Source organism: Mustelus asterias, chromosome 20, assembly GCF_964213995.1.
Source record: "Mustelus asterias chromosome 20, sMusAst1.hap1.1, whole genome shotgun sequence".
Lineage (NCBI taxonomy): Eukaryota > Metazoa > Chordata > Chondrichthyes > Carcharhiniformes > Triakidae > Mustelus > Mustelus asterias.
In genome coordinates this window covers 71,839,475-71,858,815 of record NC_135820.1, presented here as the reverse complement: position 1 = coordinate 71,858,815, position 19,341 = coordinate 71,839,475, and the positions used below count along the sequence as shown (strand labels likewise).

Sequence of the window (19,341 nt, the reverse complement as noted above, 5' to 3'; positions counted from 1 at the left end):
TTCGATTCTCGGCTTGGATCACTGTCTGTGCGGAGTCTGCATGTTCTCCCCGTGTCTGCGTGGGTTTTCTCCGGGTGCTCCTGTTTCCTCCCACAGTCCAAGGATGTGCGGGTTAGGAGTACTGGCCATGCTAAATTGCCCCTTAGTGTCAGGGGGACTAGCTAGGGTAAATGCATAGGGATAGGGCCTGGGTGGGATTGTGGTTGGTGCAGACTCTGTACTGTAGGGATTCTATGATTCTATAAATGCCATCGGAGCTTTGTCTGGGAGACCTTTTCACATCTTTCCGTGGAGATTATTTGTATAAATCCCTCCCTCAACAGCCACATCTTGTTCAATGCTTTTTTTCTAAATGTCCTTGGCTGCGGTTTGGACCATGCGCGAGTCCAGATCCACGGCAATGTTGTTGACACTCTGAAATGACCCAGCAAGCCACTCATTCAAGGGCAATTAGGAATGGGTAACAAATGCCAACCTTGCCGGTGACATCCACATCCCATCAAAGAATGAGACAAAAACAGGATCTGCTTCATTTCTATTTGTTTACAAAACGTCTCGGTCCAGTTCCAAGTTTTGGCATTGTGTGGAGATTCTGGGACAAATTTAGGCTCCAGATAAAAGACTCCTTAGCTTAACTCCCTCAAACCAGTGTTAATATAAAGTCAACACGGGTGCAGAATGTTGCACTGATCGTATCATTTTAACAGTCTGATTTTAAAGTTTATTATTGTCACAAGCAAGCTTACATTGACACTGCAGTGAAGTTACTGTGAAAATCCCCTGGTCGCCACACTCCGGCGCCTGTTAAGGTACACAGAGGGAGAATTTGGCATGGTCGATGCATCTAACCAGCATGTCTTCCAAACTGTGGGAGGAAACCGGAGCACCCGGAGGAAACCCACGCAGACACGGGGAGAATGTGCAGACTCCACACAGACAGTGGCCCAAGCTAGGAATAGAATGGGAAAACTTCATACAGAGTCACCCAAGATGGGAATTGAACCCAGGTCCCTGACACTGTGGGCAGCAGTGCTAACCACTGTGCCATTGTGCCGCCCCAAGTTGGAGGACTTGGTTCAACTAATGCAATCTGAGAGTACCAAACGCTTTCTGTTTCTCTCGGACTGATTCCCACTTGCTGCTCTCCTCCATCTCCCCAACATGTACAGTTCAAATACTGGGGAGAATAAGAAACGCTCGGGTACGTCATACTGCGATCCATATACAAACGCTGTGTTAAGGAGTAAGTCGGCCTGATTATACAGCTACATTTCTTAAATCAAGTTTGCGTCGCTCTTCAACCTGTGACCTTCACCACCTACAAGGACAGTAGACACCGTTTCTGGGAAGACCATTACCTGCAAGTCGTACATTATTCTGACTCCATCCTTCATCGAGGCTGGGTGAAATATTGGAGCCCTTTACCTAACAGCATCGTGAGAACACCTTCGCCCCAGGCATTCCCATTGTAGTTACTGATGGCAGTTCACCACCACCTCCTTAAGGGCAACTAGGGCTGGGCAACAGAGTCATAGTATCCCCACAGTACAGAAGGATGACATTCAGCCCATCGAGTCTGCACCAACCACATAAGAACATAAGAAATAGGAGCAGGAGTAGGCCATCTAGTCCCTCGAGCCTGCCCCGCCATTCAATAAGATCATGGCTGATCTGAAGTGGATCAGTTCCACTTACCCGCCTGATCCCTATAACCCCTAATTCCCTTACCGATCAGAAATCCATCTATCCGTGACTTAAACATATTCAACGAGGTAGCCTCCACCACTTCAGTGGGCAGAGAATTCCAGAGATTCACCACCCTCTGAGAGAAGAAGTTCCTCCTCAACTCTGTCCTAAACTGACCCCCCTTTATTTTGAGGCTGTGTCCTCCAGTTCTAGCTTCCTTTCTAAGTGGAAAGAATCTCTCCACCTCTACCCTATCCAGCCCCTTCATTATCTTATAGGTCTCTATAAGATCCCCCTCAGCCTTCTAAATTCCAACGAGTACAAACCCAATCTGCTCAGTCTCTCCTCATAATCAACACCCCACATCTCTGGTATCAACCTGGTGAACCTTCTCTGCACTCCCTCCAAGACCAATATATCCTTTCGCAAATAACCACAATCCCACCCAGGCCCTATCCTCATAACCCCATGTATTTACCCTAGCCAGTCCCCCTGACACTAAGGGGCAATTTAGCATGGCCAATCCATCTAACTCGCACGTCTTTGGACTGTGGGAGGAAACCGGAGTACCTGGAGGAAACCCACGCAGACACGGGGAGAGCATGCAAACTATGCACAGACAGTGACCCAAGCCGGGAATCGAACCCGGGTCACTGACACTGTGAGGCAGCAGCGCTAGCCACTGTGCCACCGTGCCACCCCTGGATGGGCAATAAAAGCTGAAGTTAAGAGCTGCTCCTCGAGTCTGCTCTGCCATTCAATAAGATCATGGCCAATCTGATTGTGGCCTCGCGCCGTGCCCTCCCCCCCCCCCCCCCCGCCCAAACAATCTCCACTACTCTCAGGGGAAGAGAATTCCACAGAATAATTGAGAGAAGTTCTCCTCACTCAGCCAAGTCTTAAATGGGGCCCCCCTCGCTTTTAAACGATGTCTTCTAGATTTAGACTCCTGCACAAGGGGGAAACATCCTCTCGACGTCCTCCACCCTGTCAGGACTTTAAATGTCTCGATACGATCTGACTAGGGGCCACAGTTTGAGGATAAGAACCGAGTCATTTTAGGACTGAGGTGAGGAGAAATTTCTTCACCGAGAGGATGGTGAATGTGTGGAATTCACTACCACCAAATGTAGTTGAGGCCAAAATGTTGTCTGATTTCAAGAAGAAATTAGATATAGCTCTTGGGGTTCAAGGGATATGGGGGGAAGGTGGGATCAGGATATTGAATTCGATGATCAGCCATGATCATAATGAATAGCGGAGCAGGCTCGAAGGGCCGAATGGCCTCCTCCTGTTTCTAATTTCCATGTTTCTATGACCTGGCTATTGATCCCCATTCATTCAGGAATGAAGAGTATTGTTAATGTCTTTGTAGCAGGAACCCAGTGTAGGATAGAGGGATGCTGTCCTCACTTGGGTTCAGAATCAAGTCTGTGCACCCAGGAATGATGATGGATAGCAGCAGATGGAGTAACATCACATTGGTTAGAGAATCAACCTTGTGCACTTTGTGAGGAAAATTAATTCTCTCTAAGGCATTAACCTTCACGGGGAGTGAGTGCCATCTGAATGGCGATTTATACTGGAAGATGAGATGGCCTTTCTTACTTAAAGTGTAATATTGTTACGTAGGACAGCACGGTGACGGTGGTTAGCACTGCTGCCTCTCAGCGCCAGGGATCTGGGTTCGATTCCTGGTTTGGGTCACTGTCTGTGTGGAGTTTGCACGGAGTCTGCACGTTCTCCACGTGTCTGCGTGGGTTTCCTCTGGGCGCTCCGGTTTCCTCCCACAATGCGAAAGATGTGCAAGTTAGGTGAATTGGCCGTACTAAATTCTCCCTCAGTGTTACCCGAACAAGCACTGGAGTGTGGTGACTAGGGGATTTTCACAATAACTTCATTGCAGTGTTAATGTAAGCCTACTTGTGACTAATAAATAAACTTTAACTTTACTTTGGGAATGTGTGAGCAAAATGAATATGAATTCCTCATTACCTTTTGGTCTGAATTCTCTTCAAGAGGAGAAAATTGTAAGGAGTAACCGGTTAATTGTATAAAGTTAAGGGTAAGAATAAACAGCAGGACATTCATTATTTGGGTCACAATTATTGACACTGGGGTGGGGAGTAGGCTGAGCAATACAGACTTGTAATGAATAAATCCCTCGTCAGTAAAAAAACTTATTTCTGACCTCCTTCATCAACTGGCTGTTAGAAGTTTAACATAACCCCTGATTTTTTTTCTGTAATTAACAATACCAGCAATCTTGGCAACACAAGACTTTGAAGTTTATTTATTGTCACAGTAACACTGCAATGAAGTTACTGTGAAACTCCCCTAGTTGCCACACTCCGGCACCTGTTCGGGTACACTGAGGGAGAATTTAGCACGGTCAATGCACCTAATGTTCTAGTTTGGACCAGGGAGCGGCACGGGCTTGGAGGGCCGAAGGGCCTGTTCCTGTGCTGTATTGTTCTTTGTTCTTTGTTCTTTGTTCTAACCAGCACGTCTTTCGGACTGTGGGAGGAAACCGGAGCACCCGGAGAAAACCTACAGGGAGAACATGCAAACTCTGCACAGACAATGACCCAAGCCGGGAATCGAACCCGGGTCCCTGGCGCTGTGAGGCAGCAGTGGCTAACCACTGTGCCACCCTGTGCAGTTTTGAGGACTGTGAATCATTGATCATAGAGAAACAGTTCAGGGGAACCTTGCCAGCTCCCTTGTACTTTAGAATGATTGATTAACACTGCAATGAAATTACTGTGAAATTCCCCTAGTCGCCACAGTCTGGCGCCTGTTCGGGCATACTGAGGGAGAATTCAGCATGGATGAAGTAGTAGATAAGTTTGAATTATAATAGCTTTGTGAAGGCAAGTTAACATTTTAGCTTTGCTTTAATGGTGTTTTGCATTTTTTTAAGAGTGAGATTCACTAGAATTGTGGGGGAAGGAGGGGATAATAGAAATCCCCCCACCCCACTCCCACTCCCGGTAATCCATACACATCCAGTGTTGACTTGCTTTTCTTGTCCTTTTTGCTGTTGAGTTTGACCCCATTCTCGGCTCAGTTCCCGTGTCTCCGGCGAGCCAGAGGGATCACAATGTTGTTTCCCTTTCCCCGCTGCTCCCCCCACCCCCCTCCCCTCCTCTCCCCCCACCTCCTAAAATAACCTTGCTCTGAACTAAGAAATGAGGGTTGTGCCTTCTTGGTGGGTTGAGGCTGTGCAAGAACCTTACGCTTGCTCCAAATGGAAAGTTGCTCTTTGGAGGAAATTGCTCTCTGGCGACTTTGCTCTGAAGGTGGGCCAAGGTGTAAACTTTTGAAAATGCTGCACTATGCCTGTCATTCTGGGAAAATGACTAATCAGTCTCTTTTTTTTTGTGTTTTTTGTTTTCTCCCAATACCCACCCCACCCCCCCCCCCACCCCCATCTACCCCTTTCAATCTGATTCTTTTGATTTGATTATCTGTTGATTCTCGCACGAATCGTCATGACCACTGGATGGTCGCATGTACCTCTTCCCCGCCACCCCCCCCCCCCCCCATCCCCCGCACGCCCCACCCCAAAATTTAGCCGATTGCACTACCCCCTCAAGCGAAGAGGTGAAGGCGACCGCGCCCAGCCCCTGCCTTTCCGACCAGCCCCCCACCTCGGCCCCTCCTCCTTCTTCTTCTTCTTCTTCTTCTTCTCTTGAGTCTGTCTGTCACTGCGGAGGCAGCTCTGCCTCTCCGCCGTCTTTACCCTGCACTTTGGAAGAGAGTTGGTTTGTCACCCCTCCCCCCTGTTTTACTGCAGAAGGCCAGGATGAGATCCAAGTGGAGAGCAGCCCCTTGGAGAACCTTCTCATCGAGCACCCGAGCATGTCCGTCTACGCTGCCAGCAACACCAACATCAGCACACTGGAGGAGGATGCCAGCGAAGAAATCAACAATGGGTGAGATAAGGCAGGGGGAGGGGGTGGGTTGGGGGGCAACACTGTGTGGCTGAGGCAATTCTCTGTTTCCTCCTCAGTATAAAATAACTGAACCACCCTTTTCAGGATCATAGTCCAAAGATGTGCGGGTTAGGTTGATTGGCCATGCTAAAATTGCCCCTTAGTATCCTGAGATGCGTAGGTTCGAGGGATTAGTGGCTAAATATGTAGGGATATGGGGTAGGGCCTGGGTGGGATTGTGGTCGGTGCAGACTCGATGGGCCAAATGGCCTCTTTCTGCACTGTAGGGTTTCTATGATTCAATGATAGCTAGTCTCAGAATTTAATCTATTGAGGGTCCTGCAATGATAATGACTTATCAGTAAGTTCACGTAAATCTGATCTACATAAGAACTAGGAGCAGGAGTAGGCCATCCGGCCCCTCGAGCCTGCTCCACCACTCAATAAGATCATGGCTGATCTTTTTGTGGACTCAGCTCCACTTACCCACCATTCACCATAACCCTTAATTCCTTTACTGTTCAAAAATTTATCTATCCTTGCCTTAAAAACATTCAGAGAGGTAGCCTCAACTGCTTGTAGGATCATAGAATCCCTACAGTGCAGAAGGAGGCCATTCGGCCCATCGAGTCTGCACCGACCACAATCCCACCCAGGCCCTATCCCCGTAACCCCACATATTTGCCCCGCTAATTCCCCTGACACTAGAGGCAATTTAGCACGGGCAATCCACCTAACCCGCACGTCTTTGGACTGTGGGAGGAAACCGGAGCACCCGGAGGAAACCCACGCAGACACGGGGAGAACGTGCAAACTCCACACGGACAGTGACCCGAGGCCGGAATTGAACCCGGGTCCCTGGCGTTTTGAGGCAGCAGCGCTAGCCACTGTGCCATGCTTCACTGGGCTTTTCAGAGTTCTCCCCCTAAATTTTATTTTGTTTGTTGATAATAAAATGCCAGGGAAAATGCCAAGTTTTTAACGTATTGAAACATAGAAAAACTGCAGCACAAAACAGGCCCTTCGGCCCCACAAGTTGTGCCAAACATATCCCTACCTTCTAGGCCTACCTATAACCCTCCATCCTATTAAGTCCCATGTACTCATCCAGGAGTCTCTTAAAATTCCCTATTGAGTTCGCCTCCACCACCACTGACGGCAGCCGATTCCACTCGCCCACCACCCTCTGTGTGACAAACTTCCCCCTAACATTTCCCCTGTCCCTACCCCCCAGCACCTTAAACCTGTGTCCTCTCGTAGCAGCCATTTCCACCCTGGGAAAAAGCCTCTGAGAGTCCACTCGATCTATGCCTCTCAACATCTTATATACCTCTATTAGGTCTCCTCTCATCCTACGTCTCTCCTATTGAGGGTCAATTCTACAATTAATTCATCAGTAAGTTCACCTAAATCTGATTCTTTCCAGAATTCTCCCTCCTTTATTTTGCTCATTGATGATGAAATGCCAATTTCTGAATTTTACATACCCGAGGGTTAAAAAGCAAGAATTAATAACTTGCATTGTCTATAAAATTCTGATCTTTTTGTTGAATATGTGGTATGAGTAATCTCCAATACTTAGTTCTGCCTCTTGCGGTTTATATTGAGGTCTATAGACAGTTACATGGGTAAGATGGGTATAGAGGGATATGGGCCAAATGTGGGCAATTGGGACTAGCTTAGGGGTTTAAAAAAAAAAAGGGCGGCATGGACAAGTTGGGCTGAAGGGCCTGTTTCCATGCTGTAAACCTCTATGACTCTATCAGCTGTCTGAGAAATTGAAGACGGTGTAGATTTCGCCTGTTATCTTGTCCTCCTTCCTATTTCTATGGGACGGCACGGTAGCACAGTGGTTAGCACTGCTGCTTCGCAGCTACAGGGACCTGGGTTCGATTCCCGGCTTGGGTCACTGTCTGTGTGGAGTTTGCATATTCTCCTCGTGTCTGCGTGGGTTTCCTCCGGGTGCTCCGGTTTCCTCCCACAGTCCAAAGATGTGCAGGTTAGGTTGATTGGCCATGCTAAAATTGCCCCTTCGTGTCCTGAGATGTGTAGGTTAGAGGGATTAGCGGGTAAATGTGTAGGGATATGGGGGTAGGGCCTGGGTGGGATTGTGGTCGGTGCAGACTCGATGGGCCGAATGGCCTGTTTCTGCACTGTAGGGTTTCTATGATTCTTCCTGCTTACAATATGGTATATTACAAATGTCTGCTTGATCAATACTTCCCTCATTGCTCCATGATACAAAATCTTTACGCCATATTCCCCACTGAATCTACTAAGTTTGGGGTGGACTTTAAGAATGGGAAATTCAAAGTGATGGGTTGCGGCAAGATACATCACGAGAGGTTGCTTCCATTGCTGAAAAACGTCAAGGGGAGGTGAACGCACTTCTTTTGCAATTGGAACAGAACTGTTAAACTCATGAGGGAAAATCAGTTGGGCGGCACAGCAGTTAGCACTGCTGTCTCACAGCGCCAGGGAACCAGGTTCAGTTCCGGACTCGAGTCCCTGTCTGTGTGGAGTTTGCACATTCTCCCCATGTCTGTGTGGGTTTCCTTCAGGTGCTCCGGTTTCCTCCCACACTCCAAAGATGTGCAGGTTAGGTGGATTGGCCATGCTAAATCGCCCCCTTAGTGTCCAAAGATGTGTAGGTTAGATAGATTAGCCATGGTAAATGGATGGGGTTACGGGGATAGGGCAGGAGGGTGAGCCTGGGTAAAATGCACTTTTGGCGAGGCGGTGCAGGCTTGATGGGCTGAATGGCCTCCTTCTGCACTGTACGGATTCTATGACTGTAGCTATCTGAGAAGGGGAAAAAAGTTTAAGTCTTGGGAGGGGAGTGAGAGAGAGGTAATAGTTTGCGAGTGACGTGGATGCTGATTTAATGGTCTGTTTCTGGGCTGTAATGGTGCGAGCGAACATATCTTGGAAACAAAAAAAAAACTGTCTTGTTATCATCTGCAGGAATGAAAGTCGGGCCAGAATGGAACGATGGGCCGCCCCAGCTCCCGCGGCAGCGGTTGGCCGAGCTACTATTTTGGAGAAGGCGAGTCAGGTCCGCCGGATCCAACGAGCCAAACAGCGGGTGGAAAAACGTCAACTGAGCCGTAACCGCATTCAGAGGCAGAACCTAGCGAGGGAGCGCCACTTCCACCGGACCAAGCACCACGGCAACTTTGTGTACCAGCCGTGCCGACGCCAGTACAACTACTGAGCCGATTCAGGAGAACGAACGGAGTAAAGAGGGGTCAGTTAGACGGCATTAACAATGAATTTGGACACACAGTGCATCTCGCCGCGCAGGCTTTGACTTAGAGCTGGCCTTCTGGTCCTAAGCGTAGCTTTTCGAAATAAAAGACGTTCCACGCTCCGACTAGGACACATCATTTGGGACCTTTCTTTCCTTTCCTGTGTGTCTTCATGCTTAAGTCACCTTTTTTTGTTTTTCTAGGAATGAATTAGATCCTTTTGCTTTCCTTCCTATTCAAGCCTCAGTTACATGTGGTTGGAAAGGCCATTGCGGTGCAGTGCTTGCTTTAGTAACTTGATGCATTCAGGGAAATTGCGTGAGTGGGAAACTGAAAGGGAGTAGTGGACGCACGATCAAGTTAACGCTGTAGTAAGGGGCTGCCCCCTTTTGTACTTTGTCCCTCAGTTTATTTAATTTAGTTTAATTCGTTTTCAACAGAAAAGAGTTGGGTACAATTGGCCTAGTGAGGTTTGTTGGCCGGAGCCTAGGATGTTTCTCAGAACCCAAGTTAACCAACCCCTTAAACCAATGTCGCAGATAGCACAGGGAGTGGATTAAATACGTTTCACGAAGGCAGCTCACCACTGCACCTTCTCAAGGGTAATTAGGAATGGGCAATAGATGCTGGCAGAGCCAGCGACACTCATATCTCACGAATGAATGAATTTTAAAAAAAGGATGCTGTTGTTGTCATCAAACATTTTATCAGCTTGAAAATAATTGTTTGATCAGGTCACAGGGTATCATAGAATAGGATCCAAACAGAGTGCAGAAGGAGGCCATTCAGCCCATCGAGCCTGCACCGACAACAATCCCACCTGGGCCCTATCCCTGTAGCCCCCACGTATTTACCCTGATAACCCCCCTGACACTGAGGGGCAATTTAGCACGGCCAATGCACCCTAACCTGCACGTCTTTCGGACTGTGGGAGGAAACCGGAGCACCCGGAGGAAACCCACGCAGACACGGGGAGAATGTGCAAACTCCACACGGACAGTGACCCGAGGCCGGCAATCGAACCCGGGTCCCTGGTGCTGTGAGGCAGCAGTGCTAACCGCTGAGCCGCCGTGCCCACTCCTGTCGGTCTCGTTCCCAACTCCACTCACCTTGCCTTCTCGATACTGACCCCATCGGTAACATTGAGTCAAATCTGGTGGAAGGCAATCTTTCTTGGCCTTGGTTTGAGTTAGGTTTTGGCTTAACGTGCTGACCTTGGGGGGAGGGGTGGGGGGAGGGGTGACCTGGTGACTTTTGTATTTGGGGGAGCACTTTTTTCTTTGAAAGGGGTTTAATTTTGACAGAGAGGTGGTCTGCCAGATAGAGAGAAGTATATATTTGGCCAATACATTTCATGAAAGATATTTCCCTTCCAGCCTTACTGCCCTGTCTGTCTTTGCTGTTTAGAGTAAAAAGTTGCAGCATGGGGGTCAAAATGTTTAGGTTAGTTTAAAATCACATGAACAAAAATAAGCGGGGAGCTCAACTTGCCCTTCCTTTTTTAAAAAAAACTCTTTAATCCGTATTTGAGTTGATTTCGTCCATAAATTTATTTCCATAATTACAGTTCCATAAATTTAAGATGTGTAATTGTATTCCTGCTCTTAGAAAATGCAGCAGAATCTTTAACCCACTAAAAGTAACTCTTTAATGAAGAAAAAAGACTAAAAAGTATTCGTCCCCTTTCTTAGAAACATAGAAAACTACAGCACAAAACAGGCCCTTCGGCCCCACAAGCAGTGCCGAACATATCCCTACCTTTTAGGCCTACCTATAACCCTCCATCCTATTAAGTCCCATGTACTCATCTAGGAGTCTCTATTGAGTTTGCCTCCGCCACCACTGACAGCAGCCGATTCCACTCGCCCACCACCCTCTGTGTGAAAAACTTCTTGTTTTCTTTAATTTAAGAACTCAATAAGCCAACTAATTTCTGATGTCAGGATTAGGGTAGAGCAGGGATGAGCAGGGTAAATATGTGGGGTTACGGGGATAGGGCCTGGGTGGGATTGTGGTCGGTGCAGACTCGGTGGGCCCAATGGCCTCCTTCTGCACTGTAGGATTCCTATGATTCTATTTTGTTACTGGACTAGTAATCCAGAGAGAGGGAGTTCAGACCCCAACAGGGCAGTTCCTAGTTTTTGAATTCACTTTAAAAAAATAAAATTTGTAAATAAAAAAAAAAAATTGGTACCTTGAAACCACACTGGCCCCAAAGCCGGAAGATTCCACCTGAGGTCCACGGATCTTTGCATGGTCTGCGTCCCACCCGCTCCGATTCCCGTGCCGGGCAGGATGGGAAAATTCACCCCGGTAACACCCAAGTACTAAGAATTTGTATTTTTAAAGTATTTATACTGGCAAGTGACAACCAGTACAATACGTGGGATTGTACTTTGTCCTGTTATAAACAAAAAAGCAACAGGTTCTCAGGACTAGTTTTGATTCACTGACTTACTCCTTTCTCTGGGAATGAAAACCCTAGGCATCCACATTGAAATTACTTCCCAATTTGAGGATCTCTAAATGGGAGAAAATGGATTTGCTAATTTCCCCGACGAAAGTTACTGAAAGTTTGTGCAAACAAAAAGTGAAATCTGGGACTGGGTGGGCACAGTAAGAAGTCTCACATCAGGTCAAAGTCCAACAGGTTTATTTGGAATCTCAAGCTTTCGGAGCACTGCTCCTTAAGCTCGTGGTACTAGATAAACCTGTTGGACTTTAAGCTGGTGTTGTGAGGCTTCTTACGGAACTAATACTGTGGTAAAGGTTCTGATGGAGGTTCATGTCTTGGCACTGTGATATTTTGCCTCCTCAGTGTGTTGACCAAACAACACAGACATTGCCAGCAATTTGTTCCCTTTTAATGAGTAGCATTTCTCTCCCCTGCCCACCAGCCTTTGGCATTTTTGAGTGAAAATCGAGTGAACAGCTTGTGGCACTAATTATCTGAGCTGTGCTTCTAGGGGATGCTTTGCCAAGTATAATGATGTGGAGATGCCGGCTTTGGACTGGGGTGGGGCACAGTAAGAAATCTCCCAGCACCAGGTTAAAGTCCAACAGGTTTATTTGGAAATCACGAGCTTTCGGAGCGCTGCTCCCTCATCAGGTGAGTGGTGGTTAATTCACATATATATAGGCAAATGTGAAGAATCTGTCATTCCAATCTGTAATTATCTTGAAATTGTGTCATGTTTGTGAACCAAACTCTCCACTCACCTGATGAAGGAGCAGCGCTCCGAAAGCTCGTGATTCCAAATAAACCTGTTGGGACTTTAACCTGGTGCTGTGAGACTTCTTACTTGATAAGTCTACACACAGCACTGCACCTGCACTCGTGTAACTGGGGCTTTCAACAAAAAATTGTATCTACCTACACTAACTTGTACTGAATGCCTTGCTACAAAATAAGGTCCTGACACTACAGTCTGATTTCCGGATTAACCCAAGTATGGTGCTGAACTGAAATATACAACTTTATTTTGTAACTGAAAACATGTAAGTTTGCGGACAGTATTACCTGTTTAATACAACAAAAGAACATTTAGAAGGATATACTGTGCTGTTGAGACCAGTGTTCTTGAAGTAGAATTGCTTGTCAGTGATTGAGATGAGAGTGTTCTGCTGATGTGTATGTTTTGTTTGATTTATTTAAGGATATATGTGATGTGTGAGCCGCAGTTTTCCTTTCTAAATTAGACAGTGCAGACTCTCTCAGGGACAAATATGTCACAATACAGTGTATTTTATTTTATTCGAGGAAAGCAAGATAAGATCCACATTGAGTAAAAGGTTTCTGAGGCTTTGATGCCTACTTAGTTTGACCTTTTTTTCTGGATTCTGTTCACTACAAGGTGACTAACTTCAGGGTGGCTAATAAAAGGATTATAGTGACTTTTTTAAAAAAAAAACAAATGCTTGCTCTCAGGATGGAGATGGCTGGTGTATAAATACAGCAACTTCATCTAATATAACGTTTTCCATCTGTGATATTTTTAGCGAATCCAGATTTGAGATAGGTGAATGAGTGGTTTTCCAGTCTGTCATACTGCAGTGTAACAATTCCTTTTGTACTTGAATATTTTAAACGGACAAGCCTCTATCTTTCTGTTTCGTACATCGGTGTGCTCTGCATTAACTTAATGCAGAGTCCTGTCTAATTTGCGAAATACTTCAAGTATCCAGCAACCGTTTCATCCACTTGAGGGGATTTAAAAAAGAAAATCTCTGCGTGAATTCGTGATGGTTTTTGGAATTGAATCTGATCCCCGTGTTACTTCTCGTTAAAGAGTTGATATCTTGTTTGAGTTAAAGTTGATGCCTAGCGTCTGGTCATTTTTGAAAAAAATATTCGTAGCCTGGGTTTTTAAAGCAATATTTTACTGAGGTAATTAAGCTCTAACCTCCAACACCACCCCACATCCCCACCCAGGTATCCTCCCAATTGTGGGCTTGAAATGCAGTCTATTAATGGACTGTTCAATTTTTGTTTTTTCAAGAAAAGCAAACAAAAAACAACTTCATTTCAGGAGCAGACTAATTTCAACATCTGAGAATGTTATAGCATTGAAATAGGACATTCTAATCGGTGCTAGTGTTCCCCCCAGATGGGATGACCTAGTTTAATCCCACGCTCTTGTTTCCTTTTACCTATCCTCTTTAATATTTTCCAAACTAAATCTCCTTTTCTGTGTAATGTCCTTCCCCTCCCGCCGCCCCTGCTTGAAACCTCAACCTCACATCGATGTTGCACAACCACAGTATTAGAATATAAAAGGTTGCAATTCTATGGCGTAAGCACCACCTGCTGGACATTTAACACTATTGCCAGATTCCAATTGTTAGGGTGAAACATGGTACAAAAGGACGGTGTCTTCTTAAATTTGGCAGATGTATTATAGATGATTCTACTGAACAACTATCGTGATCAGGCCACTTTTTTCTTTTGTGCTAACACAAGGTTCCTTGTTCTAATTACAAAACACGGTGTATAATGGTAGAGAGTGTGTGTGTGTGTGTGTGTGTATGCGTGTTACCAGATATAAAATATATTTAAGAATAGTTATACTGCTTGTATTCATCAGTAACTTACCTCTCATTATGTATTAAATTGACTGTGTATGTGCCTTCCACTTGGGGGATGGTGTGAGGGGGGGGTTTTAAATTGCGTGTATGTATATATTTAAAAAAAAGGAGAAATGGAGACTTGAGTGGTAACAGTAAAGTCCTATGCAAAAAAAAAGGCAGCTTGTTTTACTTTTGGTCTTTCAAAACTGTTTTTGATTGTTGAAAGTGTGAAATTGTATAATTGGATTGTGGGTGGAAATAATGCTTCAAAATGCTGTCGCAGCCAATTGATGATGACTGTGGGATTTCATTATTTTCATAAAATTCACTTTTTCCAAATGTGTTGGCCTGTGTCTTTTATCTATGTTTCTTAAATAGATTGCACGATTCTATAGTTCTGGGGTTTTTTTTAAAGAGAGGGGAGAATGTGTATTTTTACTTTATTTCTGAATGTAAGCCTACTTGTGACACTAATAAATAAAGTTTCTTTATTAGTCACAAGTAGAACATAGAACATAGAACATAGAACAGTACAGCACAGAACAGGCCCTTCGGCCCACGATGTTGTGCCGAGCTTTATCTGAAACCAAGATCAAGCTATCCCACTCCCTATCATCCTGGTGTGCTCCATGTGCCTATCCAATAACCGCTTAAATGTTTCTAAAGTGTCTGACTCCACTATCACTGCAGGCAGTCCATTCCACACCCCAACCACTCTCTGCGTAAAGAACCTACCTCTGATATCCGTCCTGTATCTCCCACCACGAACCCTATAGTTATGCCCCCTTGTAATAGCTCCATCCACCCGAGGAAATAGTCTTTGAACGTTCACTCTATCTATCCCCTTCATCATTTTATAAACCTCTATTAAGTCTCCCCTCAGCCTCCTCCGCTCCAGAGAGAACAGCCCCAGCTCCATCAACCTTTCCTCATAAGACCTACCCTCCAAACCAGGCAGCATCCTGGTAAATCTCCTCTGCACTCTTTCCAGCGCTTCCACATCCTTCTTATAGTGAGGTGACCAGAACTGCACACAATATTCCAAATGTGGTCTCACCAAGGTCCTGTACAGTTGCAGCATAACCCCACGGCTCTTAAACTCCAACCCCCTGTTAATAAAAGCTAACACACTATAGGCCTTCTTCACAGCTCTATCCACTTGACTGGCAACCTTTAGAGATCTGTGGATATGGACCCCAAGATCTCTCTGTTCCTCCACAGTCTTCAGAACCAAGTAGGCTTACATTGCAGTGTCAATAAGGTTACTGTGAAAATCCTCTAGTTGCCACACTCCGGGCGCCTGCTCAGTTACACTGAGGGAAAATTTTAGCACGACCAATGCACCTAAACAGCACGTCTTTCGGACTGTGGGAGGAAACCGGAGCATCCGGAGGAAACCCACGCAGACACGGGGAGAAGGTATAATCCGCACAGAACCCGGGTCCCTGGTGCTGTGAGGCAACAGTGCTAACCATTGTGCCACCTGGTGACTTGAAGTCCTTTGACGAGTTGTTGTCATCTTGTACATTAATAGCCAAGTTTCATGAGTGATCTGGGCAGAGATTTGAAAGCTTGAAAAAGATGATGCCCAATGAATGGTTCTTGCTGCTGCCACACTGCTCCCCTTGCATCAGAGGAAGTCATTCGGTTCATCGGGCCTGTGCTGTATGTTGCCCAGTGCACATTTTTAAAATGCAGCAGCTAGTTCAGCGTGTGTGATAAAGACCTTTTGGGGAGCCATTCTTGAGGGTTCAAGGCAAAACATCGAACTGAGACAACCTGAGCTTCTTGAGGCCATATTTAGTTTAAAAATAGTTTTAATAATTTGGCATTTACCTCTGGTAACCCATTGGTACTTTATAAAGCAGTTTGCTAGTTTAGATTCATAATGACCCTAAAGAAGGCTGAGCAGGTTGTCTAAGGCAAACCAGTCAGTGCCAATCACTTACCCCATAGCCCCCTGCGAGTTGATTTCCCTGGAGCCCATCTGATTTTCTATTAACATCATCAGTCATCTCTGCTTCCACCACCCTGTGAGGCAGCAAGTTCCAAGTCATTACAATTCATCGGGCAGCAGCCTCTGTCTTTGCTGAAACCTCTCCTGATTGCTTATACCTTACATGACTACTGTGGCAGTCAGACCCCCCTCTGAGTCACAATTTAACCTCTAAATCTTTGAGCACCTGCCTGTCCTTCACCGAGTACACACACAATCCCTACAGTACAGAACGAGGCCATTCGACCCATCGAGTCTGCACCAACCACAATCCCACCCAGGCCCTATCCCCATAACCCCATGCATTTATCCTAGCCAGTCTCCCTGGCACTAAGGGGCAACTTAGCATAGCCAATCCACCTAACCCGCACATCTTTAAGTGCTGTTAACCGGACTGTAGGGGGAAACCGGAGCACCCGGAAGAAACACGGGGAGAATGTGCAGACTCCACACACACAGTGACCCAAGCCGGGAATTGAACCCAGGACCCTGGCACTGTAAGGCAGTAATGCTAACTACTGTGCCACCGTGCTGCCCCAGTTTGACCTTGTTTGTTGTCTGGCAACAGATTCCACTTAGCTACTCTCACTTTTCAACCCTCCACCTTGTTTCACAGCCTCCACACAGGCATACTGGGCAATATAATATGGCTTCTTGCTATGCTGTATAATTGTAATTTTTCTTCCATATTGTTCATCTTGACTTTTTGTGGTGGACCTCAGTTGTGCCTTTGTCCTATATGGACCACCGTTGTGTGTGTTTGTCATACCTGGACACACCCCCTTCCAGTTTAGTTCCTCCCCTCGGCACCTAGTATAAAGGTGGCTGTCTCCTCCCCCTTGTTCAGTCCAGGTTGGTTATTTGTTGGGATCTGCTCCTGATTCTGTTGTGAATAAAAGCCTACACTTGTATTGGCATACCGGTAGTCTTTCGCCTTATTGATAGTGCATCACTCTTGCTGACCATGACAACATCCTCCAATCCCAGTACCACCCAAGTTTCCAACCTGAATTCCACAGGAAAAGTGAGCTGTGATTGCCCTTGACATCAAGGCAAGTTTTGAGCACAGCATCAAGTAGCCCTAGTAAAGTTAAAGTCAATGGGAATTGGGGAAATGCTCCATTAGTTGGGAATCACATATCGCACCAATGAAGGTGGTTGTAGTTGGTGGAGGCCAATCACCTCAGGCTTTGGACCTAGGACCCTGTCCCGAAAACTCCTACAAATAAAACCCATCTTAAGCTACTTCTGCATTGACCTTCCCTAAGGGGGGATAGTTTCACTGATGATGGGTAGTGTTCACTTGCATCCAACTCCCCAAATAATGAAGCAGGCTGTGCTCATACTCACTTGTAGCAAGACCTGGACAACTGGGTTGATATCTGGGAAAAAAACATTGGCACCACAAAAGTATCAGGAAATGACCATCTCACCTTGAGAGAATCTGACACCTCCCTTGACTTTTAAAAAAGTATTACCAACATTGAATCCCCAACCATCAACATCCTGAGAGCTATTACTGACCAGAGACCCAACTGGGCCAGCCACCGATCATGTTGCTAGGGGATGAGACTGGGAATTCTGTGGCAAATTATCAAACTATTTGTGGAGGACCTGGCCAACCACGTTAAACATTCCCTGCAACACCACCACATCAATATGTGTTAGCAAGATGCATTTCACCAATCATTAAAGCTTCCAATGGTGTCAAAGGAGCCCTGGTGAGTTGCTGCAATGCGCCACGTATTCTGTTACGCACTAGCTACTATGATGGTGGAGCAAATGACTATTTAAGGTGCCAATCAAACAGTCTTGCTCTGTCTTGGAAGGTTGAGCTTCTCAAGTGTTGTTGGAGCATCCAGACAAGTGGAGAGTATTCCATCACTCCTGATGCGTGACTAGTGGACAAGCTTTGGGGAGCTAGGTGGTCATTCATTTGCTGCAGAATTCCCAACTTCTAGCTTGCTATTGTAGCCACAATATTTATAAAACACAATACGCAAGGGCCACCAGGTTCTTCAAGCCTGCCCTGCCATTCAATACGATCGTAACTAATCCAAGCCAACCTCAACTTTTCTGATATTTATCCATCTCTACTTGAAATACTTAGTGATTCAGCCTCCAGCACCCTTTGGGGCTGAGGATTCCAGAGATTCACCACCTCCTGCGAGAAGAAATTTCTACGCAGCTCAGTTTTAAATGTTCGGCCCTTTATCTTGTCGCTATGTCCCCTTGTTCAAGACTCTCCCACTAGTGAAAACATCTCACCATCTACCCTGTCAAGCCCCCTCAGGATCTTATGTTTGAATAAGGTCACCCCTCACTCTTCTAAACTCCAAGGAATTATAGACCCAAAGTATTTAGTCTCACTTGATAAGACAACCCTTTCACCCCAGGAATTCGCCCGATGAATTACCTTTGGACTGCCTCCAATGTTACTATGTCCTTTTTTTAGGTAAAGGGATCAAAACTGTACACAGTATTCCAGGTGAGGCCTCATCAACACCCTGTAAAGCTGAAACAAAACCTCCATATTTTTAAACTCCAGCCCCTTTTCAATAAAGACCAAAATGACGTTTTCTTTTTAACTACTTTTTGGACCTGTCTGCTAGCTTTTGTGATTCATGTACGAGAACACCTATCTTCATATCATCTGCCAATTTAGCAACCTTACATTCTGTTCCTTCCTCCAAGTCATTAACGTAAATAATGAACAATTGTGGACCAAGAACGGTTCTTGAGGGAGTGCAGCAAAGGTTTACCGGGCCGATCCCGGGGATGGTGGGACTGACCTATGAGGAGATTGACTAGGTTAGGATTATTTTCACTGGAGTTCAGATGAATGAGCAGGGATCTCAGAGACTTATAAAATTCTAACAGGACTAGACAGGGTAGATGCAGGGAGGATGTTCTCGATGGTGGGGGGAGTCCAGAACCAGGGGTCACAGTCTGAGGATACAGGGTAGACCATTTAGGATGGAGATGAGGAGACATTTCTTCGCCCAACGAGTGGTGAGCCTGTGGAATTCATTACCACAGGAAGCAGTTGATGCTAAAACATTGAATATATTCAAGAGGCGGCTAGATGTAGCACTTGGGGCGAATGGGATTAAAGATTATGGGGAGAAAGCAGGATTAGGCTATTGAGTTGGATGATCAGCCATGATCGTGAAGAATGGCGGAGCAAACTGGAAAAGCCAAATGGCCTCCCGCTCCTATCTTCTATGTTTCTATGATCCCTGCAGTACTCCACTAGTTACATCTTTCCACTCTGAAAAGGACCTGTTTATTCCAACTCTGTTTTCTAGGTGACACAGTAAGAAGTCTCACAACACCAGGTTAAAGTCCAACAGGTTTATTTGGTAGCAAATACCATAAGCTTTCGGAGCACAGCTCCTTCATCAGA

General features: G+C 45.9%; 1 protein-coding gene across 2 annotated transcripts in view; it reads left to right on the top strand.

Annotated features, from left to right (window-relative positions):
- The window catches only part of tp53inp2b (tumor protein p53 inducible nuclear protein 2b), a 47,215-nt gene extending 38,220 nt beyond the window's left edge, over positions 1–8,995 (top strand). The window contains exons 3-4 of one of the 2 annotated variants that reach the window (XM_078236786.1): positions 5,486–5,624; positions 8,589–8,995. In XM_078236786.1, coding sequence (XP_078092912.1) covers positions 5,486–5,624; positions 8,589–8,838 — 389 coding nt within the window. In that variant the 3' untranslated portion in view covers positions 8,839–8,995. Of the gene's footprint in view, positions 1–5,263; positions 5,625–8,588 lie in introns of both variants that reach the window. The other variant, XM_078236785.1, reaches the window with a different exon arrangement.
- Positions 8,996–19,341: the final 10,346 nt, after the last annotated feature.